The 22,335-nt window shown below is 34.6% G+C and overlaps 1 protein-coding gene and 1 long non-coding RNA gene across 2 annotated transcripts; both read left to right on the top strand.

The window, feature by feature from the left end:
- Positions 1 to 1,242: 1,242 nt before the first annotated feature.
- LOC112726843 (uncharacterized) lies at positions 1,243 to 5,017 on the top strand. The gene is made up of 3 exons (XM_025776378.3): positions 1,243 to 1,633; positions 3,425 to 3,533; positions 4,522 to 5,017. The coding sequence occupies exons 2-3, from the start codon at positions 3,440 to 3,442 to the stop codon at positions 4,740 to 4,742; spliced, it is 315 nt and encodes a 104-aa protein (XP_025632163.1). The 5' UTR covers positions 1,243 to 1,633; positions 3,425 to 3,439; the 3' UTR covers positions 4,743 to 5,017.
- Positions 5,018 to 5,183: 166 nt separating this feature from the next.
- Positions 5,184 to 6,273, top strand: LOC140176971 (uncharacterized). Its single transcript, XR_011868304.1, has 2 exons — positions 5,184 to 5,360; positions 5,587 to 6,273. It is a non-coding gene; the product is annotated as an uncharacterized lncRNA (long non-coding RNA).
- The last annotated feature ends 16,062 nt before the right edge of the window (positions 6,274 to 22,335 follow it).

Here is a 22,335-nt window from a genome sequence, read left to right on the forward strand (position 1 = left end):
TGATAAAAAAAACTCATATAAAAACATAACATCACAAATCGTAATACTAAAAATTAAAATATGAAAATGAGTACTAAAAATAATACAAAAAATTAAAATATTCAATTTACTAGTGATTGAAGAACTATGAAAAAATAGAAAGAACTACAAAGAACTACTCTGAAACTTATAGTTATTAGTATCCTTTTCATAGAAGAAGATGAAGGGTAAGGTTGGTAAAAAAGAAATAAATTTCTCACCTAATTTTCTAAAGGTAATCAGCAACCATGAACGTGAAACGCAGAAGCTACAAATTTTAGTTTCTTCTCAACGTGAGTTCAGAGGCAGAATCGTTTCTGCGTTTAAAATGAAAAAAAAATTGCCAAACATAAAGTGAAACTTTCAAAAAGCTCAAACGCACTTCTTCCTTCGCCAACGCATTTGCCAAACACACCCTAAATTATTTTTCGTTTGTCAAAGTCAGTAATTTTTTTGTATTTAAATTTTATCAAAAATATATTTATTAAAAATTTAAAAGATTAAGAATGGTGACTGAACTATTCCAGCTTAAGTATTTATGAAAAATCGAAAAAAAAAAAAACAACTCTAACGATTTGTTTTATGAAAAATATTTAAAAAAATTCTAGTTGACTCTAGTTGTTTATCCTCTTAGTTGGTTCTCTATGAAAATTTAAGAAACAAATATGTTAAAGAAAATGACAAATTGATATGCAAAAGTTAGTTTTAGAGTTAGTTACTACTAATTTTGGTTAATTTTTAGCTCCTAAAAGTACCAAATGTTAGTATATATATTAGTGTTTAGAATTGAGATCAAGACAAATATATTCATATAAGTATATTGATATATTAGTGTGTTATTTTAATCATAAGTTATTGTTTTTTGCTCTCTCTTTCTCTGTTTTATAGTTTTGATCCTTGGTGTATTTTTCTTTTTTTTTATTAGTACTAATTAGCATAATTGTTGAAAGTTTTTATTTTAAATTTTTGTTATTGATGTAATGAGTATTCTTGTTGATTATTATATTAGAATTTAAAAATTAATTAAAAATTTATTATTTTATAAATTTTTAATAATAAAATATAAATAAATTATTATGTAAAATAATAAATTTTTAAAATTTATTAATTTAAAAAATATAAAATTTAAATATTTAAAATTATATATAAAATTTTTAATAATTTTATTATATATTTAATTAAATTAATTCAACTATAATTAAACTCAGATTAAACTATTAAATCAGTGACTTGATGGGTTCAATAAGCGGTGAGATCTCGCAACCTTGGTTAAACCTCTAGAGTTCTTTGCAGTTCGATATTTTCCCTCTCACTTCACACATCAGACTCCCCCATAACCTGCCACTGTCTACTCCGACCTTCGTCGACGCACGTCACTTAACACGCACCCTTTAGCAGCCCAAACCATGCGAACCCTAACCCTCTTCTCCTGAGCCTCCCTCTGCTCTTCTGCTGCTGCGTCCGACGCCGCGGCTTGCTCTCTGCTTCCGCTTTTCCGCCATTTCTGCTCGCCAGCTCCTCCTGCGTTGTGCGTGGTCCGAATCTGCTGCTGCTACAGCACAAGCATCCTGCCTCCATCACCCGTCAGCACCGTCGCCGCCACCATTAATAGCAGGTTTTCCTCCTCCTCTCTTTTTTTATTTGGATTTGCGTTTTCTTATTCCATTTTTTTCTTTTTTTTTACCAGCTAGATTTTCATTTAGTTATATGGTTGTACCATAGTTTTCATTACAAAATTTTTAATTATATCTTAATTAATAAGAAGTATAATGTAGAATTAGTGAATTACTGTTTTTTGGCTGGAGTGTGGGTGCTGTTCCAGCTCTGTAATGTGTGCTTTGGAGGCTATGCTTTTTTTAAATTTTTTTGTTCTGTCCTTTGGATGTATGCTGAGATAGGTCTAATGCTTCTGCCATGGATTTGGGTGTCTCTGCCCATTGCAATTCTCTGGTCTTATGAATTTTGATTAGTGTTCTACCTTGGATGTACACTTGGTTAGGATGGAGCTCTTTTGTTCTTGTAATTTAGCAGTCAAAGGTTATGTGATTTACCTTGTGTATTATCAATAGCTATGTATTCTTATTGAGAAAGTATAGGAACAAACTTTTAGGCTGCGTTTGTTTAGAGAGACAGGACAGTGAGACACAAAATCGTGTTTGACAGAGACATGGACAGGGACAATATGTACATAGACTCTAAATTAGTGTATTTTGTGTCCATCGTGAAAGGAAGGACGGAGACACTAACAAGGACACAACTTACTTTTCATTTTTTCTTTTATTATTCTTATTAATTTTTCATAATTATATTTTTTATTATTATATTTTTCATCTCAATTTTTTTGAATGAAAAAAAATGAGAATAAATTGAATTTTCATAATTTGTTCTAGTTTATCACCAAAAAGAATACAAGAACACAAAATTTTGTATCTCTGTCCCTTATGTCTTGTTCTCAGTGTCTTGTCCTATCCTGTTCTCAGAAACAAACACAGCCTTAGTTAGCCAACATTAGCGTATTTAGGTTTGTAGTTTAGGATTTAGGGTTAAAACCTTTTGATTTAGGGTCTAGAATTGAGATAGACAATAATTTTAAAAAATTGGCTGATGTTGATTAAAAAAGTTGATTATGGGTCGGGTCGAGGCGCTGGTTGGCTCGCAGGTCAGTGGGAGGCGCTGCTTTTGTGACACGTGGCACACTCCGGACCGTTGATCGTTGCTGAAGATCAAACGGTGCTGGAGACATCTAGAGGAGGAAAACGATGGAAGCGGGCAGCGATCTTGCAGCAGCGCATCCGGTTGTTGCCGGCGATGGGCTCGTTGGACCCACGACGACGAGACGAAGATGGTGGTAACGGTGGTGAAGAACCAAAGCGTCGGGAAAGGATCGAAAAAGAGGCCAAAGAATACTGTCGGAAGAGAAAAACAAGAGAGTAATCTAAAGAATATATTATTGAGTATGTCAAAATGTATAATACATAGGGGTATATATAGGTGCTAGAAGAATCAAAGTAATAAAAGCATGCAATTTTACAATTAATATACATATATTCTATATAAATATAAATGATACTAATTAATTTAAATTGATTCTAATTAGTATTACTCATTTCCTTTAAAAGAAAAATGATGGAAAAGAGGATAAAACTTAAAAGGAAGAAAGAAAGAAGTAAATCTTCAACAAACCTTATAGTGGCTTCTTTCCAGAATTAGTGCTACTAATGTTAGTGAAGAAAAGTCAGCACAAGGTAACTCTGTAAAAAATATGGAATGTATCTTAGATAAAAAATATCGTATATTGGATATGTCCTTTCTGATTCAAAATTTGCATCTTGATTTAATATTTTCTTTTCCTTCTTTTTATTTTATTTTATTTTTATTTTACTTTATTTTTTTCCTGCTTCATTAGGGACCAAAAGCAACAATGAGTGTGATTCAGAAGTTTTTCATTGCTTCAATGTTCATGTGGGCTGTCCCTGTTGCAATTCTATATGGTTTTAACAATAATCTGTTTCCTGGTAAGTTTTCATAGTTAAGTATTTTCAGTTGTTTCTTTACTGATTTCTCTTTTTTTCCAAGTGGTTGTTGGTTTTACTTGATAGTTTCGTTATCTTACATTTGTTTAAGATGATGGATGTATATCAATTTTTCAAGTATTGTAAAACCCATCTTTTTACTTGTTTTATGCTTTTTTGTCGAAGAGATTTTTCTTTTTAATGTCAGCCAATGTTATTGCATCTTAAACAATGCATTAAGTTGGAATTTGCCTTTATAAAGGCATTCAAAATTTCTAGTCAGTGGCAGTTGATTTTTCACATTGGCTTCAATTTTTAGTGGTATCTGCAAATTGGAAATATGTAATAGTCATTGCAGTCTTAAACTGCAAGTTAGATGCTTTCTTGTTTCTTATTTATGTTTGACATATAGACCGATGGACGATCATACAAGAAACAACTAATCCATTTTAATGTGTTATTTCATACGGTGCTGAGTAACCAAGAAAGATATTTATAATAACCAAAGAATGAGAGAATGAATTATCTTAGGGCTTATTCCCCCCCCCCCCCCCTTTTTTTTTTCCAGGTGGCATTATAGCATCCTTTGTTCTAGCCAACCCACCTAGTGGGATAATGGATAAGGCTTTGTTGTTGCTATTGACCTATTGTTGTATTGTTAAGCACATTTGGAATTTTATTTTGTCAACATCTTTCAGTGCTTCAAATGCTGACCATATCAACTTAATTCTCAAAACAGAACCCTTGACTCTCTTGGTACATATTGTTTATCTGAACTGTTATCTAAATGTTTCCCTACTAAGACTCTTCAAATATAAAGTTCCCGTTGTGTTATTTATTGAGTGTTACATTTCCCTTGCCTTGTTGGAATGGATCTCATCAGTTTCTTGTTTATTTCCTTTAATGTTTCTTGAATGCAATGTAGAGTAATGTCCCATAAACAAATGTGTAAGATGTAAAACTAGATTACCTTGTTCCCTTTGTGTAACAGGAACCGACAATTTGTCCCCTTACTCTGTGACACTAGTGAGTGGATTTCTTGCGGTTATATCAGTTAATGTAGTCATAGCATTTTACATATACTTGGCGATGAGAGAACCTGCCGAAAAACACAAGCCAGATCCCAAATTTCTTGCTGAGGCCAAGGCTAGTATGAAGCAGCCTACAACCAATGCTCCGCAATCTTCTGAGTCTCAGAAGAAAGAACAATAGGCTGTGGGTTTAGGCAGTTAGCCCTCTTTGTTGTACTGTTCTTCTTAGGAAGGATAGGGGAGAAGGGGATGAAGGGCGAAGGTCTTGGATTGTGCATGCTTGATCATATATCTTAGTTATGAAGTTTGCATATGATCCATGTTGTGCACAATCTCTTGTTGACAGTATTTTATGTATCTACTAATCAATTTGTCGCTCCGTTGCACAGGATATTGACAATTGTTATTTCTTGGTTATAAATTTTTTTATTAATTTAAATTGTGTTTTGTTGTTAATTATTGATATTGATGTATATAGTTAAAAGTGACGAACTATTTTAATATTATAAAGTTCGTTAAATCTTCATATTGCCATTTTTCCAAAGAAGTTTTTTTGGTAAATGAAAATTATGTAGTGTTTCATCTGAAATAAGTATTATTTTTAAAAGTTTTTGGCTTATAACCTCAGTTACCCTCTGTTTTTATCCATTAATCCTAAGGAAGAAGTTGAAGCCAAAGAATCTTGGCTCTGTGCAGTAACAAAAGTCACGGTTTTTCCTTCACCGAACTAGCAAGGAAGAAGACGTCGCAAGGAAGAAGACGTCGTCACTGAACCGTTGTTAGCAGAGACATTCTTCAGGTAGGTTAAAAATGTTGATGCTTTTGCCAGTTAGTGTACCTTTTTGTTAGTTCCTTTCGCTGTGGTCCCAATGTTAAATCCAAGGCTCTAGCCATCTCCCTATACAAGGCCAATGCTTCCTCATAAATGCCATTTTTAGCATTTCCGGCAATGACAGTGATCCAACACACAACATCCCTCACAGGTATTCTATCAAACACCTTTCTGACATTATCTATGTTCATAGCCATGGTGCTGCAATTGGCTCTGCATCTCTCAAACAATCCATCAAGCACCTTACCTGCCAGGCACCCAAGCCATGAGATTTAGAGTACATATTTATCAAGGCATTGGCTGTGTACAAATCAAAATTGAAGCCGAGATGAAGGATGCAGGCATGAAGAGATTGGCCAAGGTAGAAGTCCTTCAGAAGGGGCGCAAGCTTTAAGGAGAGAAGGGAATATGTGGCGGTTAGGCCGAATGCTAAGTGCCCTCATTTGACTAAAGGAGGAGAATGAATGGTTGAAGAAGCCATGGAAAGTGTAGCACTTGATGATGGAGGTCCAAGTAAGAGGAGGAGGGTTTTGCAGCAAGTTTCAGGGTTAATAATTGGCGATTTTGCACAGTTCGGGTTTAGAAGATGTTAAAATCAAATAATATTGAAGGACCAATTTGTCCTCATCATTTGGAGTATTTCCACTGTGGTATTCAACATACATCTCATTAACTTAAACAGTACACATAAGAAGCGCCGTTAGTTAGTTTTTACATTAGGAACTAAACGGTTGTAACATGTCCACGTTTTTTTAGGGATGTAATTGTTACATTTTTTAGGGACTAAATTGTCTTAACGTAAAATTATAAGGGATCTAGTGGCAACTTTACTCATATATTATATATATTTAAAAGTATGAAAAAATATTTTATGCAAGAAGTTATGAATAGATCACTTTTTTTTTTTACTGAAGATATGGAGATTCAAAATCGCAACCTCTTAATTGAATATGGGAAGACTATGTCATTTGAGCTATTGCTTCTTGTACAGAAAAAATGTCGCCATCTAATAAATAATCTTGGACCACTTGAGTGGCTACTTTTTTAGTTATGAATTTGGAGAGCTTGTGTTTTTGAAGAATATGGTGTTGATTTTTTTTTTTTAAATCGAAAGATACAAATTAGAGCCTTAGTTTTACAAGGGTTAAAAAATTGAGAGTCAAATTTGAAGAACGTAAGATTCAAATTAGGGAGTGTATCAGTATCTTTTATTTGTGTGGATTCAGATTTTTTTTAGATGGGGCGGAGGATAAATTTTGGATATGGAGGATAAATTTTGGATATAAAAAAATTATAAAATATAAAATTGAAATCTGTGGGTCAGTTTTTTGAATTAAGAAAAATTTTAATTTATTGAAATTGAAAACTGAGGGTTAGATTTGTAATTTATATATATTCCGCATTTTGCTTGCGCAAACTTTATCTTCTTCAATTCTTTTTTTTTTTTTATATGTTCTCTCAGTGTTTACTTTGTTTTTTTTTTTCACATTTGCAACTTTGAACTAATGTTAAGTGGAGAGACATTGTCTAAAAAAAATGAAGGATAAAATTATGTTAAAATTATATTATCATGGTTAGATATTATTACAAATACTTGAGAGAGTAAGTTTTGTATGCGAGAATTCATGTAATGTTATTGTTCTTTTTACAATATCATTTGAAGAACTAAAAAGTGTTATTTGTGAAAGAATAGATCCGCATATACCAAAGATGATATCGAGTATTTTATACTGATATCTTGTATCAATGTTTGGTAAGTTCGTTCATTTCCAAACGAAGTATATCACAGATGAAAAGAACATGCAAGAGATGTGGATAGAAGAAAGAGATAGTCTCGTGAAATTGCTTATCAACCCCACTTTCCCATGTGCATGTGGTACACGCGGTTATTGATCACAAAACTGAGAGAATTGTGGCGCGCTCCCTCAAGGTCGATCATCATTAATATACTCCTGTCCGATGGATTGATAAGCGATGAAATACTCTAAGCGATGAAATCATTAATATACTCTAAGTTGATCCTGTTCTAGACAAGAATAGTATATCGAGAATATAAATAAATGATAAAATTATGTTATTAGCTAATGACTAAGTCATTAAGACTAATAAAGTCATTAACACACGAAACTGTCAAATCATGGTATTAAAAGCATATATTAAAGGTCGTAAATGTCTAATAACAATTACATTGGAGAGATGTAATAAAAGGAAAAAGGGAGACCCAACAGGTAACACATAGTTCACTCTATCACCTAAAACACTATTGACTTAAGTATCAGAGTATTTTGCAGGTTGCCCTCCCGATCTGATTCCAACGTTGTCAAATTAGGATCTCCGAATCTCATTAATTCATCACATTTGCAAAAAGTATGAACATTTGGCACCATTTGTGGAGATCCTACGCTGTTGGTTCTGCGACTGACCACAAAATACAATTAGTATTTAACGCAAACACTCATTTCAAGAAACAACAAAATCAAGATGATGGACATGAGACTGATGTTACTCCATCCGCTAATCAGAAACATCATCAAGTTCTCCCAAGGTTTGAATGTTAGGAAGTTCAAAACCCTAGAGTTCTCCATTTTGCTGGCTTGGGTGAGAACTATGTCCATGCCATGCAAGAAATGCACCATCGAGTGTAACAGTTAGAGCGACAACTCGTAGAGCGATCGCAATCAAGGTAATCCCGTTTCCAAAGTTGTACAATTAGAGGACGGGAGCATAGTCGTGAAAGGAGAATCCTAGAAAAAGCTCATGTTCAACGTCAAGAGGATGATCGTTACTATTCTCGCTCACTTCAAAAAGTTATCTTAGTTCAACACTTTGCCTTCCAGATCCATATCCTCTTTTGCTAACATCAAGACAAAGTTCTTAGCACATTTCACTACCAGAAGAACTTAGGCCAAGCACCTGATTTCCATACTTGGTATAGAACAAAGAGTGGGTGATAGCATCCGAGATTATTTGGATCGCTTTAACAAGGCCTTACTGGAGGTTAACATACAAACTCCTAAAGTCGTGTGCTTGTGCCTCATTTTTATTTTGTTGGAAGGTGATTCCAGGAGACACTTGACTTCCAAGGATGTGAAGTTTATGGAGGAAATTCATTGGTCACCTTGGAATATATGCGAGATGAAGATGACTCAAATATGGTTCTGACTAAAAGAAAAAACCTAGCTCTGCCACCTAATAGGGCCGGAAGTTCAGAAAAATCCTCAACCCCAAGGTCGTCAACACCACAAGTTAGGAAGAAAAATAATAAATGTGATCCTAAAGGATTCAACACTCAACAGCCTACATGTGATCTTGGAAAGGAAAACAATAAATCACCTATGAGCATTTATACAAATAAAGTTTTGGGATGAAGTTTTGACCTCTGAAGGTCGTGTAACCACTATCCAAGGAGATTTGATAGTTGATATAAAGTGCAATAAAGCGAAAAGTTCCAAAGAGACATAATACCAAAGTCAAACCTAAGAGCTTCCAAGTAGGAGACTTGCTACTGAAACGAGATGATGCTAGTACCTCGGTATCTCAAGGAAAGTTAACCCCCACTTGGAAAAGGCCCTTTAGGATTAAAGAAAATCTAGGTAAAGGGGCATACAAGTTAAAAAACTTAAATGGTTTTGAGGTTCCGAGAACATAGAATGCTATCCACCTCAAAAGGTATTATTCTTAGAAAGTTACTATAGTAAAGTTACTATTTTCCTATTAACTTAGATTTTTAATGAGGCCTAACTTCTATATTATTATTTATGTCAATTGCTTCATACATCAATGTCATTATTGTCTATTTAATGTACATAAATACTAATGTCGGTATAACGACATCACAAATATATAAAATACATTCAATATCACTGTCGATATAACGGTAATAAAGTGCAAATGGTAAAAGATAAAAGCACGATCATGAAACTTAAAGGCAATAAATTTTCAAGTAAACTTAGCCTATTTGTCTAAAAAAGGTTCAAAACAGCTAAAAAAACTTTTTGAAAAAATGAAAAAAAAAACTTGTCCACAAAGACAAATAAAAAAACTTGTCCACAAAGACAAATAAAAAAAATTTGTCTACAAAGGCAAATAAAAGTACTAAGTGCAGAAACTTAGAGTACAAATAACTTAGAAAAATTCACAAAGATCTTTATAATATCTCCACTACTTTCCCATCAACAACCTTCTTAAAAACACTGACATTGGAGACGTCCATGTCGGGAGCTAAGAGTTTTACTTATTCAAGCATGTTATGCTCAACATCGAACAACCCATCCACAGCAACACGTTCAACCTTTGTGAATGACTAGTTAAGGGTTTCGACCTCCTTCATGAGCTCGGCAACCTGTTTTTTCAGGTTCTCAATTTTGGTAAAAGAAGAAGTCTTCTCTTCTTCCAAGATTTTTACTTTGCCCCGAAAAGTGGTATTTTTCCCTCGAAAAGAGGCCAAAGATGCATTTAAACTCTAAATATGAGTGTGGGCATTGTCAATGTCTTCCTTTATCACAAATTTAGAACAGAAATTTGAAATGTTCGCCTAAATATCCCTAATAAAGGTAGCTGAGCGAAGAAGCATCCTCTGAACTTGGGACAAGGTGTTTTTAAGGGGCATCTTGGCTAGCCCCAATTTGGTGGTCTCAGTCATAAGATATGAGTCCACGAACTCAGAAGAATGAAAGTCTTTCTCTAGAATTCAATCAAAGAAGGTCGAGAAAACGACCCCAGATGGTTCAACGTGGTTTTTTACTTTATTCTTTGACTTTTTCTTTGGTGAATTGGGATGCGTGAGCATCTTTTCTATCTTTTTCTAGTGAATTTGCATTTAATTTGTTGAGTTTAATCAAGAATTAATTATCTTTTAGCCACTATAGATGCTACTTTGAGTCTTGTGCAATTTTGTTTATTTTAGGCAGCATTCGGCTGGATTTGATGGAAATTCTGCAGCACAAGAATTAAAGGAGATGACAGCGAGGAGCGACACGTGCGCGTGATTTGGAGCTTTCCATGGTGACGTGTGCGCTTACCTGACGCGTACGCGTGAAAAGCGAAGTTGCACAGCGACGCGTGCGCATACCTGACGCGTACGCGTGACACGCAAAGAAGACCATCGACGCGTACGCGTGACTTGCGCCACGTGCAGAAAATACAGAAAACGCTGGGGGCGATTTCTGGACTGTTTTTGACCCAGTTTTTGGCCCAGGAAACACAGATTAGAGGCTGCAGAATGGAGGACTCAGGGAAACACTTCTCGTTACTTCCCAAGTTAAGCGTGGACCCTACGAAGCAAGTGGTCCCCATCCATCAATTGAAGACTTGCTGATTATTTAATTAATTCTGATTTAAACTTAATTTTTATTTTAAAATAGGAAAAGATATTATTTTAGTTTTAGAAATTATATTTTAAATTAATTAGGATTAGATATAAAAAGGAAGAGAAACTTCCCTTCTGGGGGATTCCAATTAGTTCACTTTTCATTCCATTCCATTCCAATTTACAGTTTACCTGAATCCTAGTTTTCTTCTCTGAACCATGAGCAACTAAACCTCCACTATTAAGGTTAGGAGCTCTATCTATTGTATGGATTGATACTATTTTTTTCTATTTTAATTCATGTATTGATTTCTATTTCAATAATTGTTTTCGTTCTTTATCTTATGAATTTGGGTGGAACGGAAGTACGACCCTCTTTCTAATTGAGTTCTTGTATAACTTGGAAAAGCTCTTTACTTGAACAACAGCTTGAAAATAAATTCTCCTAAATTTCTAGTTTATCTGAATTTAACGGAATACGTGACATATAATCCTCTTATATTTGGGTAGTTAGGATTTCTGTGGCATATAACTAGAATTAAACTTCACCCTCTAATTAAAATTAATTGACCAAGGAATTGGCGGTTGATGAGAGTTAGAGGAGACTAGAAAGGTCTAAGGAATTAGGGTCTAGTCACATATAGTTTGCCATGAATTAAATCTTGCATGATTAAAATAGTTAGTAAGAAAAGTTAATCCGGAAAATAGATAACTCTGAAGCCTTAACTGCTTCCTCCATATTTTATTCCCAACCTATTCACTTACCTATCTTCAAACTCTGAATTTATTATTTAATACTTTTTGAACTCTTAAACACCATTTTCTGTTTGTCTGACTAAGCCTATCACTCAATTATTGTTGCTTGATCCATCAATCCTTGTGTGATCGACCCTCACTCACCTAAGGTATTACTTGGTACGATCCGGTGCACTTGCCGGTTAGTTTGTGGTTAGAATTTTCGCACCAAATTGGTAGGAGATTCTTCCTCTAGGTCATGGATTTCAGGTCCTTGATCAAATTTTCGAGGAGGAGGACATTGCTCATTATGGCTGATGAAGACACTTTATCACTTCTGCTAGGGTTAGTTGGAAGATTGGATCCAGAAGCCAACCTTCTCTTCATGGTGATGATAGCTCCAAGTCCTCCAGCCATGTTAACTACCAAATGAAGGGAAAAATAAAAGAGAAGTGAGGAAGTTGTTAAATAAAAAACAAGGAAAGAACAAGTGAAAAAGTAATAAAGTCGGAAGATAAGCAATTAAAAAGTACCAATAGCATTTCGAGTAGTGTGTTCATCAATTATGATGTCCCTTAAGCTTAAAGGATGTTCTTTCCATAACCCCAAAATCATGTGAATGCTAACAAGCTCAGAAGCATTAACATCCTGAAGTCGGATTTTCAGGGAAGAAACATTAAAGTTCCAGTAAAAGTTGAACCTTTTTTGCCATCTTTTAAAGTCACGAAAAAGGTGTCGTACCTTCTATTATCTCAATTTTAAAAATCTTTCTTTAAATCTAGGATAATATTTCTCGAAAAGGTTAAAAATTCTTCTCTTAGAGTTATCTCAGAAAGAGATGAACCCACGACCTTGGAAACTAAAAGGCATGGTGAAAGTAAAGAAATAGAAAAGGACTCTAATGGAGATGTTAAGACCTAAGAAAGAACATAGAAGTTTGAAACCACGTATAATAGCACAGCTATTAGGATGGATTTGTGAAGGAGCACAACTAGTATGCTTTAAAATAATTTTCTGGAATTCTGTAAAAGAAAGACGGATACCAAGTCGTGTGAACAAAGATTCATTCATCCATAACCAGTCTGGTATATTTCTAACATGCTTGTTTATGTGGCATAAGTGATCATCAAGACCTGGAGCTAGCAATACATATAAATTACCTAGATCCGAGTAAAGATAATCCCGGATCCTAAAAAATTGTCCAACTTCTCTTGAGTGATGTTGGAAGGAGTGGACTTCACTTCCTTGGAAACCCAGAAATAGATATCCACTTCATTAGCTTGTTAAACGTGGGGAGCTGGGACAGGTTGGGCTCTCAGTTATCTCGAGGAACCAATGCATTCGCGAGTGGCAATAGCCCTCTTCCTGGGCATCTCGAAAAAACTACAGGGGTACCATCGCTACATTATAAGGGGAAAACTTCGAAAATCACTAAGAAAAATTGAAGAAAACTTACCAATTTCTGAAAACCCAGGGAGAGGAAAGAAAAACCTAAATCAATACTAGTCAAATTAGGGGAAACTAAAATAGTGGTACCCCTACTACATTTACCTAATCAAAACTATGAAGGAAGATCAAGATTATCCTCCAAGAAATGCATGCTGCAGTAACCGAAAAGCTTGGCATTCCAGAGAAGAAAAATCATAAACAAGCAGAAACATGAAAATGAACTCCAAAGTGTCAAAGAAAATGCTTCAAAGGGAGTGCAGTAAGAAAATTCTTAATAAACAGAGATTACTGTAAGCATTTGAGGAAGAACGATTGGTGAAGTTGTTCAAACGTCCAAAAGGTCTCTTCAAAGAAAGAAAGGAGAAGGGAGTTTTGAAATATTTTCATTAGTAAAAGTGAGTATGAAGAAAAAAGTGGAGTTTTATTGATGGAAAGTTGCATTGATTGATAAGATAAGTTATCATTAATATGACTGACCCTTCACTTTTTTTACAGTTCGAAAACTGAGAGAAGCAACTATTTGAAGGAAACTAAAAAGTTTTCTATGGATTTTTTGGCACTCAAAATAAGAAGGGTAAAAATTTGTTTGGGCTCGGTCCATTAAACTTGGGTATTCTTGACAAAGTTGTTAAATCAACAAACTCGAGTTGGGGCACTGTTCTGGACAAGAAAATGCATATCGAGAATACGAATAAATGAAAAAGCTACACTACTAGCTAACGGCTACATCATTAAGATTAATAAAGTCATTAATTCACGAAATTGTGAAATTATGGCATTAAAAGCATACATTAAAGGCAGTAAATGCCTAATAACGGTTACATCAGAAAAATGTAATAAAAGAGAAAATAGAAACTCAGTAGGGTAACATTGTTCTCTCTATCACGTAAAGCACTACTGACTTAATGGAGAACCCCTATACTATGTGTGTGGTGAGGCGAGCATTGTTGATTACTATGATAAAGATAGATGGAGCAAGTTTGAGGTTGTTGAGATTCTAAAAGAGCAAGGTTTTATGGGAGAAAACATTGCAGTGATGTGGTACAAGTCTTTAACAGAGAGCACAAAGGAAGGGCTGAAGATGCTTTGAATAGACAAAGATGCAACGGAGATGGCCAAAATTGGAATGAAGGAGGATTACATGGAGCTATATGTTGTCCACAAGACTGGAAATTGTAGCAAGTCCTATACCATTGAGGAATTGGAAATGCAAGAGAGTATTGGGCCAGTTGAAGAAAGTGTGACGGTTGCTAACAATAGGGCAATTGTGGTGCATAAAACCCAAGATTCAGATTAGCAAAGCATGGTTAAAGAGGCCCAATAGGTTGGCAAGGTCCAAAGTGATGGAAAAGTCTAAAAGGTACATATGGGAACATCTCCTCTTCACGATGAAGATGTGGAATCAGAGAAGTCAGACTCAGGGAGTGAGGATGACTCAATAGATGGTGATTTTGAGCCTAAGAGTGATGGAGAGGATAATGATGAGTCATAGACTGATTGTCAATCTAAAGATAGTGTTGCTGATATACACTTTGATGATAGTGATGATGATTGAAATGAGGATAAGGATTTATTTGATGTAGATATAACTACATTGAATGAATATCAAGGTTCAAAGGACAGGGAGACTACCAATGAAGAGAATGTTGACAATGTTTAACAAGCTGCCAGTGCTAGTAAGGGTAAGAAGAAGATGGTGGTTGATTTTAGGGATGAGGATGATGAGTATGATAGTGATGACCAGCTGGATGCTCTCTTAAGTGATGAAGAAGGAGTTTCTCCATTGAAAAAATACCCACTACACAAACAGTTGAAGGACATGCAGGAGTACAAGTGGGAAGTGGGCACTTTGTCTGTATCCATATATGAATTCAAAGATTGTAGAACACCACAGCAATAGAGGCTTGAGTTTCTCAAAGTGTGATGGTAGAAGGTGTAAAGTTGTATATCAAGGACAGTGCAAATGATATGCATATTGTGGAAAAATAAAAAGGAAAGACACATGGCAGCTAAAGAGTTGTTATAAGAAGCATATATACAGCAAAACCACAAGGATTGGAATCATGAATTGCAAATGGTTGAATAAAGTTTTTATGAAGAAGATTGCTGAGAATCCCAAGATCAAGTTGACAACCTTGGCGAAGAAATGTCACTACAAATGGAATGTTGATCTCACTAAATTCAATGCTACTAGAGTGAGGCTGTTAGCATTAGATGAGATAAATGGTACATATGTTGTATAGTATAAGATGCTGCATAACCACTATCATGAATTGTTGAGGTGTAATTATGATCTTTTATTCATCTTCAAGTTTACAGACCACTAGAGTCTGCACTAGAAAGACCACCATCGGGAAGGATATGAGACCAACTTTTGAGGCTATACATCAGTTTGGATGCTTGCAAGAGGAGCTTCTTGGTGTGTAGGAGCATAGTTGGTCTTGATGGATGCTTCATCAAGACTCATTTTGGTGGACAACTATTGACAACTATGGATGGGATCTAAATGACCAAATATTACCAATTGCCTATGGTGTTGTAGAGGTAGAGACAAAGAATTCTTGGACTTGCTTTCTGACTCGCCTCTATGATGACTTGGGGTTGACAGAATAAGACAATGTATATTCACATGTGACCAACAAAAAGTATTGTATCCTGGACTTTATTATATTCTTGGTCTGTGTTGTGTGTACTAATTGAATGATATTTTGTTTAACATTGTATTCTGTTTAGGATCTAATACCAACATTTGATCAATTGCTGCCTAGAATAGAGCACAAATTCTGTGTTAGGTACTTGTATAACAACTTCAGAAAAAGATTTTCAGGAATTCAGCTGAAGTTTATGATGTGGAGAGCTTCTAAAGCAACATATGTTCAATAATGGGAAAGGAAAATGAGTGACATTCAGAAGCATGATCAGCAAGCCTATAATCACTTGGCAAAATTTTTCGCAAAATATTGGAGCAAGTCCAGGCTCTCTATTGTCCTTAAATGTGATGCCCTGGTTAATAACTTGTGTGAATGCTTTAGTTCTGTGATAGTAGAGGCTAGGAAAAAATCCATTGTATCTATGTTAAAAGACATTAGGGTGTACTTAATGAATACATGGCCGATAATGGGGAAAGCATAAACACTTACACAGATTTTGGTTTGCTAAAAATAAGAGGAAAATTGAAAAGGAATTAGATAAAGGTGATGAGTGGATAGTTGTATACACTGGGAGAGATAAGTATGAGATGTATAGCACTCATGGTAATAGAGATAAATTTGTGGTAGATTTGAAAAATCATGAATACTCTTGTAGAAAGTTCAACTGACAGGATACCCATCCATTTGAACATGCAATGAGCTGTATAAGTAAAATGTGTTTTCAAGTAAATGACTATGTGGATAAATGTTATCAAGACACATATGTTAATTGTTATTACCAACATGTGATATATCGTGTGAATGGTCCTAATCTCTAGGAAAGGACATAATATGATGATGTGTTGCCCCTAGTGTTTGGAAAACCTATTAAAAGGCCTAAGAAAAGTAGGAACAAGAGTGGTAATGAGATCTCAAGTAATGGACCACAATTAACATTGTCTAGAGAGGGGCAACAACAAAAGTGTTCATATTGTTTTGGTTTAGGCCATAACAAAAGAACATGTCCAAAGAAAAGAAAAGTTGAAGTTGCAGCTGAAAAGGTATCTCAATTACTCTTTCATGTATATAATTTGATATTGGGTTAAGTATGATTTTGGTCCCTAATGTAGAGGCCAAAAATTTATTTTGTCCCCGACCTTTTTTTCGCTACAAAATGGTCCCGAATGTTTAACTTAGTTTTAAAACCGTCTTTCGGACCAAAATACCCCTTCCCCTTCTTCCCCAAAATCACGCACAAGCAAAACTGAAAGCAGAACCAAAAGCAACAATAACAATGAATCAACAATGTAATCAAGCAGAAGCAAGAGCAGAACAACAACAACAATGTAATCAAGCAAAAGCAGGAGCAGGAGCAGAAACAGAAACAGGAGCAGAACAACAACAATGAAACAATGTAATCAATCAGAAGCAAAAGCAACCAGAAGCAACAATAATAAGAAATCAACAACATAATAGAAGTAGAAGCCAGCGAGCCACCCGAAATTGCCATCACAACGCCGATCCGCCATCACAGCGCCACAACCCTTTTCTTCTTCTCTCTTCGTGCTACCCTAGCGCCACCGTCACAGCGCGACCTCTTCTCCTCCCTCGGCTCACCACCGAAGTCTTCCCCTTCTTGCCTCGAACCAGAACCCACCGCCATCGAGCACCTCCGTCGAGCCCAGAGGAGCAGCGGCGAGATCTAGCGACCGGACGACGACGAGCAGTGGCGGCGGTGGCCCTTCCCCCCCTCTTCTTCCCTGAACCAACTGAAGAGTATTTACAAATTAATATATTAATATTAAATATAAACGGTTAAATAATTACCGTTTACGGTTTAATTCTTTCTCTAACGGTTGTGTACCTACATATATATTATAAATGATTGTTAGTGTATGTTAACGGTACTTTGTACCTATTCAAGGAATAATCAAAAGTCACATCTTTTCATTATGTAACTATTCAATAACCAAAGGTTACATCTATTCATAAACTACGTGACTTTTTGATCCTAATACATGCAGCATATATATATATATATATATATATATATATATATATATGAATTGCCCACTATTCAAAGTGTGCGTAACAAAAGGATAATAACAAGTACTAAGTGTACATGTGATTTTATCTATTGAGAGTTTTCTTTGTTCAAGAGAGTTAAGAATTTCTTATTATTGCTAACTAAGAAATTCATTGGTTTCATTGTATCCTGGGAGAATATTGTCATCAACCCTATAGCAACTAAGTGTGGGGACAAATATCTCTCTAAAGAAAGCGATCTAATCGTGCCTTGAAACCACTACACAATTATAAGATTTTGTCATCTTCTCATACCATATACACAACAATTTAGAGAGATATTTCTTGAAGATGGCACAAGATCAAAACACTACGTTCAAGGTCATGAATCAAGAGTTTGTCAAATTAGATCGCTTTGATGGAACGAACTTCAACCGTTGGAAAGACAAGATGATGTTTCTTCTTTCAGTTCTCAATTTTGCATATGTGATTGACCCAAAGACTACACCAATTGCCGATGCCGCTGAAAATTCCACACCGGAAGAGAAAGAAAAGATTGTTCAATTGAAAAAGAAACGTGATGAAGATACTTTCGCATGTCGAGGTCATATCCTCAACACTTTATCCGACCGACTCTATGATCTCTACATGTCAATTCAATCACCATTGGAGATTTGGAAGTCTTTGGAAGAAAAGTACAATACCAAACGACAAGGAACATATAAGTTTATTATGATGAAATATTTTGAATTTATTATGAATGATACTATGCCTGTCATGGATCAAATTCATGAATTACAAATCCTTGTAAGTAGACTTCGTGATCTACAAGTGGTGATTCCTGAATCATTACAAGTTGGAGCAATTATTTCAAAATTGCCTTCATCTTGGAATGGTTATAGAAAGAAACTTTTACATCTTGGTGAGGACTTCACAATTGAGAAATTACTAAGGCATATACGTATAGAGGAAGAAACTCGAAAACGTGATGCTGTGTATCTTTCTCAAAGTTCTAAAGTGAATCGTATTGGTGAAAACAACACCAATAAGAAGAAAAGAAAGTTCTCTAAAGATTCAAAGCAAGATAAGAAGAGACAAAGAGAGTGTTATCATTGTCACAAGAAAGGACACTATATCAAAGAATGTAGACTTCTGAAAAGGGAAGCACCAAAGACCAACTTAGTGGAAGAGAAGGATCTAATTGCTATGGTTGCAGAAAAAATACAAAACATGCATATTGGCATGGTTACAGAAGTCAACATAGCAACACAAGGAAAATCACTTGAGTGGTGGTTAGATTCTGGAGCTATTATTCACGTTTGTAATGATCGCAACCAATTCAAAACATATGAAGAAGTGAACAATAGAGAAGTCTTGATGGGCAATGACAACTCAGCCAAAGTTTGTGGTCAAGGAAGTGTGGAATTGAATTTTACATCTGGAAAGAAATTAAGTTTAATAAATGTACTTCATGTTCCAGATTTGAGAAAAAATTTAGTTTTGTTAGTCTCTTGTGTAAGAAAGGATTCAAAGTTGTAATGGAATCCGATAAAGTGATCTTGCTTAAGAATGATGTATTCATAGGAAAAGGATATTGTACTGAAGGCATGTTTAAACTTAGTATTAATAAAGTGAATGTTTCCTTGTATGTTGTTGATTCTTGTGATTTATGGCATAGTAGATTAGCACACTTAAATTACAAATCAATTGAATATATTCAAAAGAATAACTATATTGATCTTAGTAACAAGGATTTTAATAAGAAATGTGATATTTGCATACAATCCAAAATTACTAAGAAACCTTTTCCTAAGGTTGAAAGAAATACACATTTATTAGAATTGATTCATAGTGATATTTGTGAACTAAATGGCAATATTACTAGAGGAGGAAAAAGATATTTTATAACCTTTATTGATGATTGTTCTAGATTTACTTATGTGTATTTGCTTAGAAATAAAGATGAAGCTTTTGAAATGTTTAAGAAATATAAAATAGAAGTAGAAAATATGCATGATAAGAAAATAAAAGTTCTTCGTAGTGATCGAGGTGGAGAATAATTTTCTAATGAATTTGATAAGTTTTGTGAATTACATGGTATTGTGCATGAATCTTCCGCTCCATATACTCCGCAACAAAATGGTTTGGCGGAAAGGAAAAACCATACCTTAGTGGATATGGTTAATTCAATGTTACTAAATGCAAAATTGCCTTATAATTTATGGGGTGAAGCATTATTGACATCATGTCATATCCATAATAGGATACCATCAAGACATAGAAAGGTTTCTCCTTATGAAATTTGGAAAGGAAGGAAACCTAATTTAAATTATCTTAAAGTATGGGGGTGTTTAGCCTTTTATCGAGTTTCTGATCAAAAGAGAACCAAATTGGGGTCAAGAGCTATAAAAGGCACTTTTATAGGATATGCTCAAAATTCTAAAGCATATAGAATATTAGACTTAGTGTCTAATATAGTTGTTGAATCAAGAGAGGTAGAATCTATTGAAAATAGATTTATCAATGATTCAACTTTTAATTCAGAATATCCCCAAAATGATACTAATATTTCACAAGAAATAAATAATCAAAATAATAAACGTCTAAGCGACAAAGAGTTGATTGAACTAAGGAAGAGCTTGAGAGTAAGAAAAGAAAAGGACTTAGGTCCATATTTTATTTCTTCTCAGGCTATCACCTTTTTGGTAGAAGGAACTATGAATTCTGTAACTAACAAGATTCCTATTGTGATGAACATAGAGGGTGATCCTCAAACGTTCAAGGAGGCTATGGCTTCAAGGGATTCTGCTTTTTGGAAAGAAGCAATAAATGATGAAATGGACTCAATATTATCTAACAATACTTGGGTCTTAGTTGATTTGCCTCCAGGATCAAAGCCTATAGGATGTAAGTGGGTATTTAAAAAAAAAAAGTATAATACTGATGGTTCATTACAAACCTTTAAAGCAAGGTTAGTGGCCAAGGGGTTTAGACAACAAGAAGGTCTAGACTATTTTGATACCTACGCACCTGTGGCAAGAATGACTTCTATTAGGGCTCTTATAGCATTAGCATCCATACATAAGCTTCATATACATCAAATGGATGTTAAAACGGCTTTTCTAAATGGAGATCTTAATGAAGAAATTTATATGGAGCAACCGGAAGGCTATGTGCTACCCAGAAATGAAAAGAAAGTTTGCAAATTAATTAAGGCCCAGTTTGGGTAACCAACTTAATTAAGTTTCTTTTGATAAAATAACTTAAACAATAAATAACTCTGTTAAAAGTAACTTATAAATAAGTTATTTTGTGTTTGGATTTTTAACTCTAAAAGTGCTTATTTTATATAAATGTAATGAAAAGTAGAAGTATTATGAGAGAAGTCATTTTTTTTAACTTCTCTATAAGCTTCAAAATAGCTTCTTAGAAAGTTACAATTTTGTTTTGAAAATTGCACCAGACATTAATACTACTACTTTTCATAAGTCAAAAGTTAAAAAAAGCTACTTCTAGAGTTTCCCAAACGGACCTTAAGTCTTTGTATGGGCTAAAACAAGCGTCTAAACAATGGCATGAGAAGTTTGATTCAGTGATGTTATCAAATGGCTTCTCACATAATAGTGCGGATAAATGTATTTACTCAAAATTTACCAAAGATTATGGAGTAATTATTTGTTTATATGTTGATGATATGTTAATCATCGGAACAAATTTAGAAGGAATTCGTATAACGAAGGAGTATCTAACTTCTAAATTCAAGATGAAGGATTTGAATGAAGTTGATACAATATTAGGCATAAAAGTGTATAAGAATGAAGTTGGCTTTACTTTAAGTCAATCTCATTATATCAAAAAGGTATTGGAAAAGTTTGATCATCTCACAATTAAAGAATCCAATACGCCGTATGATCCTAATCTTAAATTAGAAGGAAACATGGGAAGACCTATAGCACAATTAGAATATGCTAGTGCTATAGGAAGTTCAATGTACGCAATGCATTGTACTAGACCTGATATAGCATTTGCTGTGTGCAAATTATCAAGGTTTACAAGAAAGCCTAGCAATCAACATTGGAAAACTATAACAAGAGTTCTTGGTTATCTCAAGAAAACCATAAACTTGGGATTACATTATAGTGATTATCCCGCAGTTTTAGAAGGTTATTCCGACGCAAGTTGGATTACAAATCTTAGTGATAACAAATCCACTTCAGGATGGATTTTCACCATAGGTGGTGGAGCAATAAGTTGGGTCTCAAAGAAACAAACATGTATTACACATTCTACTATGGAGGCTGAGTTTGTAGCTTTATCAGCCGCAGGTAAAGAAGCAGAATGGTTAAGAAATTTGTTATATGATATAAAGTTGTGGCCACAGCAGACGACAGCCATTTCAATCTTCTGTGATAGTGAATCAACCATGTCTCGAGCATATAATAAGGTTTATAATGGAAAGTCTAGACATATAAGTTTGAGACATGAATTTGTGAGGCAACTAATAGATGATGGTGTAATTACCATCACTTATGTAAGATCTCAAGGAAATTTAGCAGACCCTTTGACTAAAGGTTTGTCAAGGGATAAAATCAAAGAAACTACTGCTAAAATGGGATTAAAACCTATTATTGCTAAATGATGGGAACCCAACCTTATTCTAGTAGACCACTAGTTTCAAGGTTTAATGGGTAATAACAAGTTATTTAGCAATTGGAGCACTAAGGTATAGGATTTAGTGCTATTTACAATAAATTAGGAGGGTGAGTTTAAACTCTTAATGGAATGATAATATTAT

Source organism: Arachis hypogaea, chromosome 12 (genome assembly GCF_003086295.3).
Source record: "Arachis hypogaea cultivar Tifrunner chromosome 12, arahy.Tifrunner.gnm2.J5K5, whole genome shotgun sequence".
NCBI lineage: Eukaryota > Viridiplantae > Streptophyta > Magnoliopsida > Fabales > Fabaceae > Arachis > Arachis hypogaea.